At 46.8% G+C, this 15,843-nt stretch overlaps 1 protein-coding gene across 7 annotated transcripts in view; it reads left to right on the top strand.

The window, feature by feature from the left end:
• The window catches only part of EML6 (EMAP like 6), a 325,325-nt gene that overhangs the window by 282,157 nt on the left and 27,325 nt on the right, over window positions 1-15,843 (top strand). For all 7 annotated transcript variants that reach the window (XR_016229394.1, XR_007916460.3, XM_070069106.2 and 4 more), the window contains exons 26-27: window positions 1,430-1,631; window positions 1,744-1,870. Coding sequence is in view for 5 of the 7 variants with exons in the window: in XM_070069106.2 (XP_069925207.1) it covers window positions 1,430-1,631; window positions 1,744-1,870 (329 nt within the window). In the remaining 2 variants the exon portion in view is untranslated. The remainder of the gene's footprint in view (window positions 1-1,429; window positions 1,632-1,743; window positions 1,871-15,843) is intronic.

Raw genomic sequence — 15,843 nt, 5'->3', positions numbered from 1 at the left:
GCACCAGGCTGCAAGAGCAGGGCTGGCCAGGTACAGAGAGCTCTTCAGCAAGGGAACTTCAAAGTCACGTACTTTCCCGCACCTGTTTGCCACTGTGTGTCGGAGCCGGTGTCAGGTTCTCCATGCTGGTCCAAAGCCCTCTGGAAACTTCTCATCACTTACTGACGGCACTTCTCATCTGGTGGCCCTCTCCTGACCTTGGAGAGCTCGCTGTCTTCCCATATTGCGTAAGGTAGTCCCTGGGAGTCTCTGAGAATATGGAAAATGTCTCTTCAAGTGCTCCCCCTGGAGCTGTTTTTGTTTTTCCCAGACTGTGGCTCGTGAGCCAAGAATGAAGCTCTTTCTGGCTCTTGCTTCGGCTTCTTGTGCTTGACAAGACTGCCCGGGCGTGAGCTGTAGGTTCACGTTCTGTACCCCACCCCTGCATGTGGTGTGGCCTGGCCACCCTGCTCCAGAAGCTTTCGGTAGTTACCAATAATTTGGGTTATGTCTACTTGGCTGTATTTGTTTGAAGTGCTCACTTTGTCTCTAAATCGGTTGGTGGGCATTTGTAGTGTGAGAAACGGTCACTGCTCTCCCTGGAGCAAACCGTGGTGTGTGTTTCAAATCCTAGTCGAGGCCCCAGATTAGAAGAGGTGCCTTGCTGATGCTCTTCTGTCACTGCCTGGGGCGCGCCTGGGAAGACTTGGGAGCTCAGCTGTCAGCCTGGCGCTCCGTCAGGAGTCCACACGGGAGACTGGTGGAGATTGCACGTTGGATTTATGAGAGCAACAAAAACATGCTTCTTATAGAGCTTTAGGCTCCCAGAAACAAACTCTGTAGTCTAACATTTCATTCATTCCCTTGAAATATATTGAGGACCTATTATGAGCCCCAAACATGAGCCCCAGATACTGTTTTAGAAAAGAGAGGAGAGGCCGGCGTCACGGCTCACTAGGCTAATCCTCCACCTGCGGCGCCAGCACCCCGGGTTCTAGTCCTGGTCAGGGCGCCGGATTCTGTCCCGGTTGCCCCTCTTCCAGGCCAGCTCTCTGCTGTGGCCCGGGAGTGCAGTGGAGGATGGCCCAAGTGCTTAGGCCCTGCACCTGCATGGGAGACCAGGAAAAAGCTGCTGGCTTTGGATGGGCGCAGTGGGCCGGCTGTAGTGGCCACTTTGGGGGTGAACCAACGGAAAAAGGAAGACCTTTCTCTTGTCTCTCTCTTTCTCACTAAATCTGCATTTCAAAAAATAAATAAATAATTAATTAAAAAGAGGAGAGATAGCCACTAGCACAAGCACTCATGGAGCTTACCTTCTAGGGAATTGCTGCGTAAGTGAATGGTTTGGTTTGTATCTGGTGGAAACCACCCCAGAATTGACGTGTACAGTAACCCAGAGACAGGAAGCATGAGAGCCTGGCTGGGGTAATCATTAGTTTCTGGCTTTCAGGGACAGCACGCGAGATTCAAGAAGTACGTGGGACACAGTGCACACGTCACCAACGTGAGATGGCTGCACAACGACTCTGTGCTGCTCACTGTGGGTGGTGCCGACACAGCCTTGATGATCTGGACCAGGGAGTTTGTGGGGACCCAGGAGAGCAAGCTGGTGGACAGTGAGGAGTCAGACACCGACGCAGAGGAGGATGGAGGTGAGCCCCAGCCTGCCACGCGCCCCTTCTGCCTGCCGCATTTCCTGCACCTGCTCTCCTGAACCATGGCAAGCCAGTTCACCTCTCCTCCAACTTGTCTGTGTTGCTTGAGGCTATGACAGCGATGTGGCTCGAGAAAAGGCTGTGGACTACACCACCAAGATCTATGCCGTGAGCATCCGGGAGATGGAAGGCACCAAACCACATCAGCAGCGGAAAGAAGTCTCCATGGAAGAAAGGTATGGTGTTGCCAGGTTTGTCAGCTTCTGTTGTACCTGACAGCAAGAAACGTTAACATGGTCTGTTTCCTTTGCCCTCCAAGTTACTACCTGAGCAAATCTGCATGGAGTCTTAAGCTGTACACTGGCTAAAGCTGGGGAAATTGCCCAGTGCACAGAATTCATGGCAAAAGGTAGATCGTGCTTCGCAGAGGTGTGTTTGCAATATGCCATGAGTGGATGGGAAATTCGGTTGGACCAGACTTCACCTTACCTGTGCTGATGAAAGGCATAGCAGAGAGGGCGACTTCTAAGGTCATACAAGGATATTTGTGGCTTTGTGTTGTTTGTGAAAACTGTCAGAACTTTATGCTCCGTCCCTTGCTGTACTCCCTCTGACTTTGTCTTCAGGTGCCTACATTGGTTCACGTGGGAGCCGCAATTCCAGGCCTAACTCATTGGATTTTGTTGCGTTGAATGTTCTTCATAGAAATAGGGTTTTCAAGATGTTAGGCCTATTTGATACACTATTCAAAGTATTGCTTGTTTTTTTGTTTGTTTGTTTGTTTTTGTTTTGACAGGCAGAGTGGACAGTGAGAGAGAGAGACAGAGAGAAAGGTCTTCCTTTTGCCGTTGGGTCACCCTCCAATGGCCTCCGCGGCCGGCGTGCTGTGGCCGGTGCACTGCGCTGATCCGATGGCAGGAGCCAGGTATTTATCCTGGTCTCCCATGGGGTGCAGAGCCCAAGCACTTGGGCCATCCTCCACTGTACTCCCTGGTCACAGCAGAGAGCTGGCCTGGAAGAGGGGCAACCGGGACAGAATCCGGCGCCCCGACCGGGACTAGAACCTGGTGTGCCGGCGCCACAAGGCGGAGGATTAGCTGGCCAGTATTGCTCATTTGTCAAACACTTCAGTAATTTTGAAAGAGAAAAGCCTATGGATACTACAGTTACTTATTTTACTGTATGCATACCGAGGGCAGATACACATTAAATACAAAGTCTAATATTGAAAGAATTTCATGGGTCTCAAAAATGGTTTAAGCATTTTCTGTGGGGTCTTCACCTTGGGGCGAGTGCCATGTTCAGGCTTACACTAGACCCATGATGTGTGGTTTGTAAGATTCAAGTCATTTGCATTTGCTATGGCTTCCTGCCTAATAAGAACCACTTAATACATCCCATCTCTCACCTCCCGCTGTTAGTGGGGCTCGAGATACAAAGAAATAAAATGGAGTTTCTCCTGCAGCTTCAGTTCAGAGTGAGTTGTTAAGAGAAGCTTCGTAAATGGTGGGTGTGCTTCTGGCAGCATTGGCTCTGATGTGAAAAGGCCCTAATTTTCCCCCTGCCTCTTTGTTAGACATCACTGTGAAGGTTTGGAGTTCTCTTTTGATTAAAAACAAATTACAGGGATTTTTCTGCCATGGTCTGTAGAGTACATTTTCTTTTACTTGCAATTGATTTTAAGAAGAAAATAACTTTGAAGAATTTAAGAAGTAAGAAAAGAAAGAACCATATGCACACAAGTGCATGAATAGGCCTCCCACTTAAGTAAACCACTCTAAAAAATTTTGGCCTAAATTAAACATTCTTTTGGGGAAAAAAATAAAACATGATCCAGTCTTTCTACTTTAACGACCTGTTATGAAGTGAGTTGACATGGCTGTCATTCTAAGGTGGTTTCTAGTTGAGTTCTCCAACCCAGTGGTGTATCCTGCTGAGATTTAGACGAGGCCCTAAAACACCATTGTCAAACCAAAATCCTACACCCCAAACACTACAGTTGATTTCATATCTAAACCATGGCTCATCTAAACCTCTCCTGGTTTCATTATTCCTTTGGACAGGTCTGTACGAATCTTAGGCTGCTCTATTCAGGAAAATGTGTGAGTTGTTAAGGTGGAGAGGACCCTAAGGAGAGTTTCCCATTTTAAAAGGCAGACTTTTGAAGTTATGTCAATTTCTTTCATCTCACCATATTGGAAACGTATTAGCATACACTAGATGGGCTCTTTGCTTTTTCTTTTTTCACAAAAGGAAAAAACATGCTTTGTAGTACTGTGAGATCCAGGGGCTGGCATGTCAGTATGTGGCTGGCATTGTAAAAAATAATTCACACCAGGACGTAGTGAAGAAGACAGCTCTAAGATAAGTATAGGGTCTAGGGGGATAATGAAGCCTTTTCTGTTGAAGGCAACTTCCCTGACAACTCGAACGCCTTGACGGCATCAGCTTCCAGAGGGAGGCGTAACCAGAGATTACACTGCCAGCTGCACAGCGGGACCACTGCAGGCAGGGCCGAGCAGTAAGCAACAGTGGATGGTGATTGACTCAACAGCCTCCCTAGAGGCTAATCATAATCAGAACCAAGAGCAAGCCGTCTCCACTCGTCCTGGTCAGTCATTTTAAGGGAGCCTCAACCTCAGATCTGACTTTACTGAACCCCGAAAAGGAAATGCCAGGCAAGGTGGGGTATTGGGAGAATTGGAGAGCGCAAGATGAGTGATAGACTGTGTGGAGCAGGACTGGGGTGGGGAAGACTGGACGAGAAGAAGTCACGGGGCACAGCACACCTTAGTCCTCAGCTCCAACACCAGCCTGGCTTTGTGGACTCCAGCATCCTGGGATTGACAGAAGAGTAGACATAAAGATGGTCTGAGTGCCTCAGACCTCAGGGGCCAGGAAAGGGAGCGGCAGACAGCTTCTCTCTGGGAGAGTTCAGGACTATCAGCCGACAGTCCTGCTCTTTCAAGAAACAGGAGCTGGCCTTGGCCTTGTCGTTCCTTGTGCGGATACGTGCAAATGCCTGCATATGCACCACCAAAACTAACAGGAGACAAGACTTCAAGGACCAACCGGAGATATGGAACAGCTACTCCATGCAGGGACCTATTTGGCTTCTTAGCAATCTTTCAGGCAGTTTTGCCTGTGGTTTACATCCTTTTCCATCCGTTGAAAAGCAGACAGAAACTGAGATGAAGGCACCATCTGTCATGTTGAGAAAAATGTCTTGCAGGCAGCTGTACATTATGCATCAATCATTTTTTAAGCAACTGCTTTCCTAATTCCAAAATTTTAAAATAGTCATGGGTTGTTTCTAATTAGATTCAGTTATTTGATTTTAAAATGGCTGTGAGATTGTAGATTGTACTTGCTTGTACCATTTTTAACACATTGCGACTTCTTAGTCTTCAGATGTCATACATCTACAGTTTTAATCTTTTGAGAAGTAGCAAAGTTGAGGGGAAAAAATTATAATTTCTCACAAAAGAATACTGGCCTGTCCTTCCCAGCTGTGCAATTGGTTTTGGGTGTTTATCCTGCGTTCTGGTCCCCCCGGCCCGTGCCAGCTCACGGGTTGCCCTGTCTCCTTGACCTGGAGTTGTCTAGCCAGTCCCCGGGCACGGGTGAACCCTGGGGTGATCCTGCTGCTCAGCTGAGGGAAGTCACGAAGCCTGCTCTGATTTCGGGCACTCGTGTTCTCACTCCTCCTCAGGATACGCAGGGCTGTCCCCGCGCTGCTCTCCTCCAGCCCCAGCTGACTCGGTTCTAATTTTGGTCCGCAGGAATCTTTCTAATCCCCTGCCCCAACTTCTCAAGTTTCCGACTCCAACCTGACACACTCCTGCTCCCAGATTTTGACTTCATCTCCTGCCTTGGCTTATTGGCCGTAAAGTAATGGCAGGTGGGTTCATCTGCAGACATAAAGTATTTAGCAGATATTTAAAATGTTGAGATGTTCCTTTTCAAAAAGAAGGAAGTAGGGAAAGTTTTTCAGAACAGTTTAAGGTATTAAAAATGCTGCCGTCATTAGCACCAAGAGTGATGCACACGTCCTGTGCTCTGACTTCAGCAAAGCAGCACTTCCCTCGAACTCGTCAGGTGACAAAATCCCCAGTGTTGTCTCAGGGCCAAATTGCTAGAGTTGCCTGTAAAATGGAGGTCTTTCTCTTACCACATTGCTGCAGTCACACCCAGTTTGTCTATCGTGTTTTGATTTTATAGTGTACGGCTTTTCAAGGGGGTTACCCAACCCAAACTGGCATGAGTCAGGAAGCACACAGTTGTAAATGCAGGAATGGACAACTCTGGTGTTGGAGTGAGGACTCCGTCTTGCGCCAGGGTTCTGCTCTCTGGTCATTTCTCCGTCCCTTCTCTGGCTGTGGCAGTTTGAGGGGCAGTGGCTGTACTCCCCCGATCTTATATTTTGTGCAGCCCCCAAATCAGCAGGGACTGATTCCTAAATCCTTGCTAATGACTTGGGATGGCCTTGGGTTGGCTCTGGTGGTTCACATGGCTACCCTTGAACCAATCACTAAGGCCTAAGAGGGGAATAAAAAAGAGCTTTGATGAACTGTTCTGAAGAAAAGAGTCATGTGCTAGCAATGGAGTCACCTCCAGCAGAACCAAAGCTCCAGAGCTGGTATCAAAACTAGGATGATTGATTTCTACAAGGACCCAGAACAGCAGATTGTCCTGTGGCCAACCACAGCGTTAGCATGTTAACAAGGCGTGGTAAAGAGAGCACAGAATGAGGATAATTTTCTTTCTTTCTTTCTTTCTTTCTTTCTTTCTTTCTTTCTTTCTTTCTTTCTTTCTTTCTTTCTTTTGACAGGCAGAGTGGACATTGAGAGAGAGACAGAGAGAAAGGTCTTCCTTTGCCGTTGGTTCACCCTCCAATGGCTGCCGCGGCCGGCGAGCTGTGGCCGGCGCACCGCGCTGATCCGATGGCAGGAGCCAGGTGCTTCTCCTGGTCTCCCATGGGGTGCAGGGCCCAAGGACTTGGGCCATCCTCCACTGCACTCCCGGGCCACAGCAGAGAGCTGGCCTGGAAGAGGGCAACCGGGACAGAATCCGGTGCCCCAACCGGAGCTAGAACCTGGTGTGCCAGCGCCGCAAGGTGGAGGATTAGCCTAGTGAGCCACAGCGCCGGCAGAGGATAATTTTCTAAACACCACTTTGAAGGAGAGAGAACAACATGAAATATGCAGTGGTCCCTGATCCCTGCCTGTATTATCCTCAGCTGATAGGATACGAAAGGATTGTAGGTCTTGCCTTGTGTATGTTTTTTTAAATTTTTTTAAATAAAAAGATTTATTTATTTATTTGAAATAGTTACACAGAGAGAGGAGAGGAGGAGAGAGAGAGCAAGAGAGGTCTTCCATCCACTGATTCACTCCCCAGTTGGCCGCAATGGCCAGAGCTGTGCCGATCTGAAGCCAGGAGCCAGGAGCTTCTTCTGGGTCTCCCACACGGGTGCCGGGGCCCAAGGACTTGGGCCGTCTTCCACTGCTTTCCCAGGTCATAACAGAGAGCTGGATAGGGAGTGGAGCAGCCGGGTCTCGAACTGGCACCCATAAGGAATGCCAGCGCTTCAGGCCAGGGTGTTAACCTGTTGCACCACAGCACAGGCCCCTACCTTGTGTATGTTTTATACAGCAGGACAGTGATGAGAATATTAGAGGAGCCAGAGCTCTGGCGCAGAGGATTATGCTGCCATCTGCAGTGCTAGCATCCCAGATGGATGCTGGTTGAAGTCCCAGCTGCTTCTCTTCTGATCCATCTCCTGCTGATGTGCCTGGGAAAGCAACCAAGGATGGCCCAAGTGCTTGGGCCCTAGCACGCATGTGGGAGACCTGGAGAAAGCTTCTGGCTTCAGCCAGGCTAGCAGATGGAGGATCTCTCTGTCTGTCCTCTCTCTGTGTGTGACTCTGCATTTCTCCTCTGCTTTCCCAGATATACTAGCAGGAAGCCGGATTGGAAGTGAAGTCACAAGGTTGGGATCAGTGTTGTGGTGCAGCAGGTTAAGCCACAGCCTACAGCGCCAGCATCCCCTTATGGGTGCTGATTTGAAACCTGGCGACTCCACTTCCCATCCAGCTCCCTGGTAATGTGCCCAGGAAAGGAACGGAGGATGACCCGAATGCTTGGGTCCCTGCACCCAACTGGAAGACCTGGAAGAAGCTCCTGGCTCCTGGCTTCAGCCTAGCCCAGCTCCGGCCATTGTAGCCATTTAGGGAGTGAACTATTAAATGGAAGACCAGACCTCTCTCTGTGTCTCTCCCTCTCTCTGTAACTCTACCTTGAAAAAAAAAGTGATGAGGTTATCTTGATATTTTTAATTTGACTCTATTTTTTGCCTTGTTTTAATAGGGACTCTGTACCATGTGTTATAGCTTTAAGTTTCTAAAGATGATATTGTGCAGCATTGTCCAAAACTTTAAAATATTTTTTCTTTTCTTGTTAGACTCTTAGCTGAAGCTGCCTAAAGTGGCCTTCAAAGAATTAAAAAATATAGGCCGTGTGGTATCTACTTATGGCAGAGTTTTATAAAACTGATTGGAAGAGGAATGATCTATGTTTTCCAAGATTGGCCTTAGCTCTTTGTGTCAGCCGTGGTCCCAGGAGAAAGCCAGTGATCTGAAAAGGCGGTAACAGGGGCGCCATTGTCCACGGTGTGGGTGGGGTTAAGTGAAACCATGATGGGTGGGGATGTACCCTGGGGTAGAAGGAGCTAGCACCCATTGCCACAAGAGCCAGGGAAGGAAGCCCTCGACAGAAGTGGGGGAAACGGCTGTGGAAGAGGCCGCCATAGAGGAGCTGACCCCAGGGAGAGCAGCGAAGGCAGCCGGCCTGAGACCCAGCCAGGAGGGAATACGTGGCCCAGATGCTTCTCCTCTCATCTGCCAGTGCTCATCTCCGGAGGTTGGAGTCTTCACATTAAGAAACAAGCAGAAATTAGAAACTTAAAATATTAGAGATGTTTGGTGTTGATAGCTACCTCTTTGCAGGGATCAGTTCGAATGCAGCCCCAGTTTTGCCTTCTGTGACGACTGTGTGATCTCCACAGGGGTGAGTCACAAAGGCACTTTCTTCTTGGTCGTGCATAGATAGGGTCCAGTAATGTGATACGAGGGATGTGGTCTTTTACTGAAATCCCAGCGAGCTAACCAGGCATTATTCTTCCTACGTACGCTTGGTCAGGCCGTGGTTGGTAGTTTATTTTGAAATGGCTGCCATTTGACACAGGTGTCCCCTAACTGCATAGACTGACAATCTACATGGGGGAGTGGTAGTCCTGGAGATTTTTATTTGCTATATTTATTTGGAACCTTCAGTCAGACCAAAAAACCTAGCTTTATGATGACAAGATACTGAATAAACATTTAATGGAAATTGGCATATTGATATTCACTAACATTTATTTTTTAAGTGGCTGCACTGGCCTAGAGATTCTTTCCTGCATACAGCAATCTGTATTATTTTCCAAGGTCCTTTATTAGCAAATGCTGAGGCTGGCCACGTTAGCTGTCTACCCAGGAATAAATAGAAGAATATGGTACTCCACACTCTGTGTCCATAACATAGATACACACCATGTGTATACCATGTGTATCTATACCATAATTATTTTGCTTATAATATTTGCGATCTATTACTAAAAGGAGAGGTTCACACTCTGAATCTTTCTCCCAACCCCCATCTTCACGTTCAGAAGCTGTGTAACTCAGGGCCGTAAACCACACTGACCCACAGCATACTTTGTCTTTCCTCAAAAGGCCCTTGTACTTGCTTCCAGCCTCTCCTGCTTACCTTAGGCTGAAAAGGTTCTCTCTCCCCTACAAATTTTTTGAAATAAAAAAGGTTTTTTTGTTTAATGATTTTATTTATTTATTTGAGAGGCAAAGTTACAGAGAGAGGGTGAGAAGAGAGGTGTTGCATCTACTGGTTCACTCCCCAAATGACCACAACGGTTGGAGCTGGGCCTATCCGAAGCCAGGAGCCAGGAGCTTCTTCTGTGTCTCCCACGTGGATGCAGGGGTCCAAGGACTTGGGCCAACTTCTACTGCTTTCCCAGGCCAAAGGCAGAGAACGGATTGGAAGAGGAGCATCTGGGACATGAACTGGCACCCATATGGGACTCCGGCACCACAGGTGGAGGCTTAGCCTACTATGCAATAGCGCCGGCCCCAAAGTTAATTTTTGAATTTCTTTCTTTTTTTTTTTTTTTTTTTTTGACAGGCAGAGTGGACAGTGAGAGAGAGAGACAGAGAGAAAGGTCTTCCTTTTCCATTGGTTCACCCCCCAATGGCCGCCACGGCTGGCGTACTGCGCTGATCTGAAGCCAGGAGCCAGGAGCCTCTCCTGGTCTCCCATGGGGTGCAGGGCCCAAGCACTTGGGCCATCCTCCACTGCACTCCCGGGCCACAGCAGAGAGCTGGCCTGGAAGAGGGGCAACCGGGATGGAATCCGGCGCCCTGACCGGGACTAGAACCTGGAGTGCTGGCGCCACAGGTGGAGGATTAGCCTATTGAGCCCCGGTGCCGGCCCAAATTTAATTTTTAACACTTAAATTGTATTTTCTGAGCTCTGGTTTAACATAGTTAACTTCTGAATTATGGATAATTGTAGAAATAGGGTATTTGTAGCTTTAGTCAGATATATTTAATTTAATTATTTATCAGATATATTTAATTGGGACAATCAGCTGTTTTACCTAGGGAGATAACAAGTGAACAAGCTTCAAGAACAATGTTCTACATGTGCCACAAATGAAGTTTTCTATATGAATTAATACTATTTATTTTCCAGAGAAGGGGTCCCTCATACAATTAGTAAGTCATTTTAAAAATTCTTGTAATCTGAACACCACATTTGCTGTTCTTTCCTCCTAACTGACAGAGTTCCATGATCCAGCTGCCTGTGAGGGGGCAGGTAGTCCACATGTAAGAGTATTTCAAAAAGTCTGTGGAAAATCTAAAAGATAAGTTTATTTTGGTATAAAAATGTTTAAATCCATGCATAGTGTTGCAGAATACACATTTTCTATGAATATTTTGAATATACCTCTCATTTGTAAATGTAAATCCTCACAGATAAATTTTTAACACAGAAGAAGTATCTCTAGGACATTTTTAAAGGCAAAAGTCAGTTAATGATGGGGTTTTATATTGAATTTGTTAGTATTCTCATTACCTCTCCTATAGTTGAAGCCTCTGTTGTTGTTCAATTCCCCTTGGTTGGTTGGTTTGTTATTTGGTTCTTTCTGTCAAGAAGATTTGGCTCAATGAGAATCAAAATGAAATTCAGCTCCTTTGGGGTTTCTTCCTACTTATAAAACTTCAGCTGCGTCTAAAGGTTATCTCAAAAGTAGCTATCGACATTCTGGCAAAGCCTTGAAGATATTCTATACATCAGTGTTGCTTCTGACACCAGTTTGACACCTCATGAGAGGACAGTGTGTGCATGTTGGGAAGATGGAAAGGTAGCAGCACAACATTTAGAAAATCTGAAGTTTCTTTACTTGGGGATACATGGGAAGCTATAGATACTCACTTGATTACACAACACAGGGGCTAACAGCTCTCCTCACACATTAAGCTTTCCCAGTTTGCAGCAGGTCCCAGTGAAATATAAAACCATGCTTATGAGAATTTTTCCAAGCAAAGAGGCTTTCTTTAATATTTTATACCTTTCTATCTTTTACTGAAACATTTAGGAGAATCTGACTACATGGCCACCAGTTTAGGGAGGTATGAGTAACTCCTAAAAAAATTTTTTTTAAAGATTGATTGTTTGATTTGAAAGGTATAAGGGAGGGGAGGAGAGAGGGAGAGAGAGAGATACCTTCCATCTGCTGGTTTACTCCCCAAATGGTCACAACAACAAGGGCTAGGCCAAGCTGAAGCCAGGAGCCAGGAATGCTATCCAAGTCTCCCACATGGGCGACAAAGGCTAAGCACTTGGACCATCATCTGTCAACCCCCTAGGTTTGTTAGTAGGAAGCAGGATTGGAAGTGAAGCAGCCAGAACTCTCACTGGTACCCCAGTAGGGGATGCTGGCATCTCAAGCAGCGGGTTAAGCACAACACCAGCCCCCTAAAATCCCAATTCTAACACACTTCAGCTTGTCTGTCTACCTTGAGGTTGAAGACACTGACTTTGGCCCCAATGGAACCCTGGCCCAGTAGGCCCAGGCTTCAGGCTTTCTGAGGCTCTCTCCTGCATAGTAGAATGGGTTCTTTGATTATCCCCCTGACTGTATCTGTTTTGCCCTCTAAGCTCATCCCTGGTTAAGCTTGTTCTCTGGGTGCGATTCTGAGATTGGCACTGGGGAGAATGACCTTTCCTAGGGCTTCACTTCTTTGTTGCTCTACTATCCCACTCCTGTTAGTTGGAAGCCTGGGGATTGCATTAGGAATTGAACGGTCATAGGCCCTTGTTGTTAATCAGGTTTTGGGCTGTTTATAATGCCCTCTTCTCCCATCCAGGACATAAACTCTGTGAAGGTAACATTTCTTTACTTATAAACTACTTTATGTCTGAAGTCAAGAACAGACGAATAAACTCCTTACTAAGGTTTCAGTTCCTTCCCAGTCACTGATGCTTACAGACTAGCTATGAAATGGGAGGTTTTGGTAATACCTTGTCTTAAAAGTTCATAACACAGCTTGGAGCTTCCTGCCTCAGCATCCTGGTCGTCCTCTAGCCTTCGGGTTAGGACCTCCCATCTCGCTTCTGCCTTGAGGGAGTTCCAAACAGTGGCCTGCCACGGAGCGCCCTCCTCCTCCAGGCTGTATCTGAGTGGCCTTGAGGAAAATGGGCCCCCTTTTCAGGAAAGGAATGTGTGACATTGGATGTTTAGGAACGATCTTGGGTATCAGACAACTCTTTCTCAGTCCTGTCTATTAGGACTTCTTTCTTCTATGTGGATGGATGAGTAGTGCCTTCGGTAGGCTGCATGGAAGAGGACTCACTTCCAGGCACCAGTGTCCCCTTGAAACGCTCACCCACGCCTGGCTGAATGCAGCCACCAGCATCTCATCCTCTCTGAGCAACCCCATCTGTAGACCTGCAGGAGAGTCAGGGTCCCCAGGGTTGCTCCTTCACTGCCTCTCGGTGCTGTGCCCTCCCTGGGTTCTGGTGGGTATCTCCTTGCCCATTTTCCAAGCCCCAGCAATGGCAGAGGTGAGCAATGTTCATACAAGAGCCTGACTGAGTGGGGTTTAGGCATCCCTAGACTTGTAATGGGGTCCTGTGTCCCAAGTGGAATCCTTTTCCCAATTCTCCATCGTGAAGGGTAAAGGAGTTGTCAGCAGCTGCCTTCCAGCACAGAGACAGCTTCTCTCTCTTCCACCTCAGCTCCAGGCTTAGGAAAGGCTGGGGTGGCAGTGCCAGGGTATGATAAGGAGAGCATCTGAATATTCTTACATTAATACTTCAGTCCTTCTGGTATGTACTTCCTCTCAGGCTGCTGCATTTGTTCCTTAGGAAGCCATGGAATTTTGACCAAACCTAAATTAGAAGCAGATTCTGAACCTTTATAAATGGTAGGAACTTTATTCCAGTTGACGGGCTAGCACCAGATGACCCCAGAATTCCACTGTTATGTTAGGGTTTTTTGAATTTTTTTCTTAAATTGTGCTAATGGCTAGATAGATAAAACCTTAAATTGTATCCTCTATTTTGTATACTTTCTGATCTAATTTGAATAGCTCATGAACTTAAAGTCCTGTAAAGGAACCTGTGTACCATGGGTTTATTTAAAAAAATAAAGGGAGGGGGGTTGTTGTTGCTTTTGCAACAACATTAAACATTAATAACAATGTTTAATCTTTGGGTCCTCAATCTATGGGTCCATGGCAACAAAATATTTCAAGTACTATCAGATGGTAAACTTTATCTGTAAGACAGTCAGTTCCCCAAGTCTTTTCTCTGTCACAGTGCCTTGTCCAAGGTGTATAATAAATATTTCTTGGATGAATGGACAGATAGATGAATTTACTTAACTCCTTAGTAGTTATTCTGTCCTCACAATGCTCTTTCATTTTCCTGCATCTGTGGCTTAAACTTTGTGGAAAATGATGTGATTCATGTAGAATCTAAGAATGCTCCAACTGATCATAAGACTGCTCTTTTTTTTCCAGTCAGTCAGTTATCCATTTTTTTTATCTTAAGGCAGAGAAGAAACAGAGAGGGATACAGAGACAAAGATTTCCATCCACAGGTTCACTCTGCAAATGCCCGCAACAGCTGGGTCGGGCCAGGCAGAAGACGAGTTCTACATCGGGGTATCCCACGTGGGTGACACAGACCCACACATCTGAGGTGTCACCTTCTGCCTCCCTGGGGTGCGTATCAGCAGGACGCTGGAGCTGAAGGCAGAGGCAGGACTTGAACCCAGGCACTCTGATACGGGTTGTGGCTTAGAGCAGTGTTTTAGCCACTGCGCCAGAGGCCTGCCTCAAGACTGTTCCCGAATAAAGGATTTTCTTCATAGCATCTATCTACTAGGTATTGAAATATTTTATTCAAATCTATGTAAATAACCCCAGACAAGAGAATTGAAATGAAGACTGTGTTGTAGCCATCACACCCACTTTACATACAGAGAGTGCTGCTTTGTTGGCAGATTTACCGTGAAACAAAGAACGTGCTCTTAAGCGACAGAGTGCAAGACCCCAAAACTGGGGAAGGTTTAGACAGATTTCCTTGAGTGAAACCACCATGTATGAGTAATCCCAGCCTTTCTTCTATCCTTTTATGCCATGTTTAGAGACAGAAATCTTGGGAGAACCTTCCTCCAGCTCTTTGTTTAAGTGCTGTATATACCCGGTGCTCTATGGGAATTCCAGGCTGGCCTGAGGCATGACGAGCAGGGGGAAGCTGGACAGTGCTCCCCTCCCCGCCCCATGGACATATTGATGGCTTCTCCAGCAGTTTCCTCAGCTCCACAGGCCTGAAAGAGGCCCTTTGTTGTGGTTGGTCAAGAGCTGCTTTGTGGGCCGATATTGTTTGAGTTGCTAAGCAGGTGCAGTGCAGTGCTGCCATGCTGAGACTTTATCAAAACTGTGGAATCCCGCCTAGAAGCCTGGTCCAGTAAATGGACAGGGACCTCTCGTTCTGTATTTCCATCTTGTTTGTGAGGATGGACTGACTGGAAAGAGGCCGAGTTTGCAGAGAGGCCCCTGGTCGCATGCACATTGCATTGAGGCTAAGCTAGTCCTCACTGTGGGTGAGTGGTGACACCCATGTAATGCAGGCAGGGTGAGACGGCCCCTGCTCCCCTGCAGTCTTTCTCTCTGGGCTCAATACCCATTAGTTCTGTAAGAGTCCTGCAGGTGCACCTGTTTTGAACAGGTAGAACGTGGCGTGGCTCCCATTCTTTATGAAGGCAGGTGGAAGGAACTGATTGCAATACCTATGAAACTCTGAAATGCTGAAATTCATTATTTCTAAGGCCTATTGTTTAGGTAAGTAACTCTACAAAAAGCTGAACTGTTAATTTACTTTTTAAGTGAATTTACTGCTAGTTTCATAAATTATGAGCCTTGTTCAAACCCCTTGATTTTCTGTATTGGTTTCAAGCAAAGCTACAGCTTCTATATAACTGATAATTTTAAGAATTTAGTCGTCATTCATTACAGAATAGTTTGCTTTCAATCACAAGAAAAGTATGCCAGGACATAAAACTTCAGAGGTAAAAAGTGCTAGAAAATGATTTTTTAAGACTAATGTCCATGAAAAATCAGTCCTATGGTGTAATCAGTTGAACTAAAGCTCCTCATTGGCAGTGGTTTTATTTTTTTAAGTATCAAAAACAGATTTGTTCTTTTCTGTGAAAAAGGAAGGTCTCTTAGAAGAATGTAGCCGAGTTGGTTCTGATTATTATTATTATTATTATTATTATTATTATTATTTTGGACAGGCAGAGTGGACAGTGAGAGAGAGACAGAGAGAAAGGTCTTCCTTTTGCCGTTGGTTCACCCTCCAATGGCCGCCACGGCTGGCGCACTGTGGCTGGTGAACCGCGCTGATCCGAAGGCAGGAGCCAGGTGCTTCTCCTGGTCTCCCATGGGGTACAGGGCCCAAGCACTTGGGCAATCCTCCACTGCCTTCGCGGGCCACAGCAGAGAGCTGGCCTGGAAGAGGGGCAACCGGGACAGAATCCGGCGCCCCGACCGGGACTAGAACCCGGTGTGCCGGTGCTGCT

The sequence above is a fragment of the Oryctolagus cuniculus genome, chromosome 2 (genome assembly GCF_051225735.1).
Source record: "Oryctolagus cuniculus isolate XC-2025 breed Fujian yellow rabbit chromosome 2, ASM5122573v1, whole genome shotgun sequence".
In the NCBI taxonomy this organism is placed as follows: domain Eukaryota; kingdom Metazoa; phylum Chordata; class Mammalia; order Lagomorpha; family Leporidae; genus Oryctolagus; species Oryctolagus cuniculus.
The sequence above is the reverse complement of the archived record's forward strand: the minus strand, read 5'-3'. Positions and strand labels throughout refer to the sequence as shown.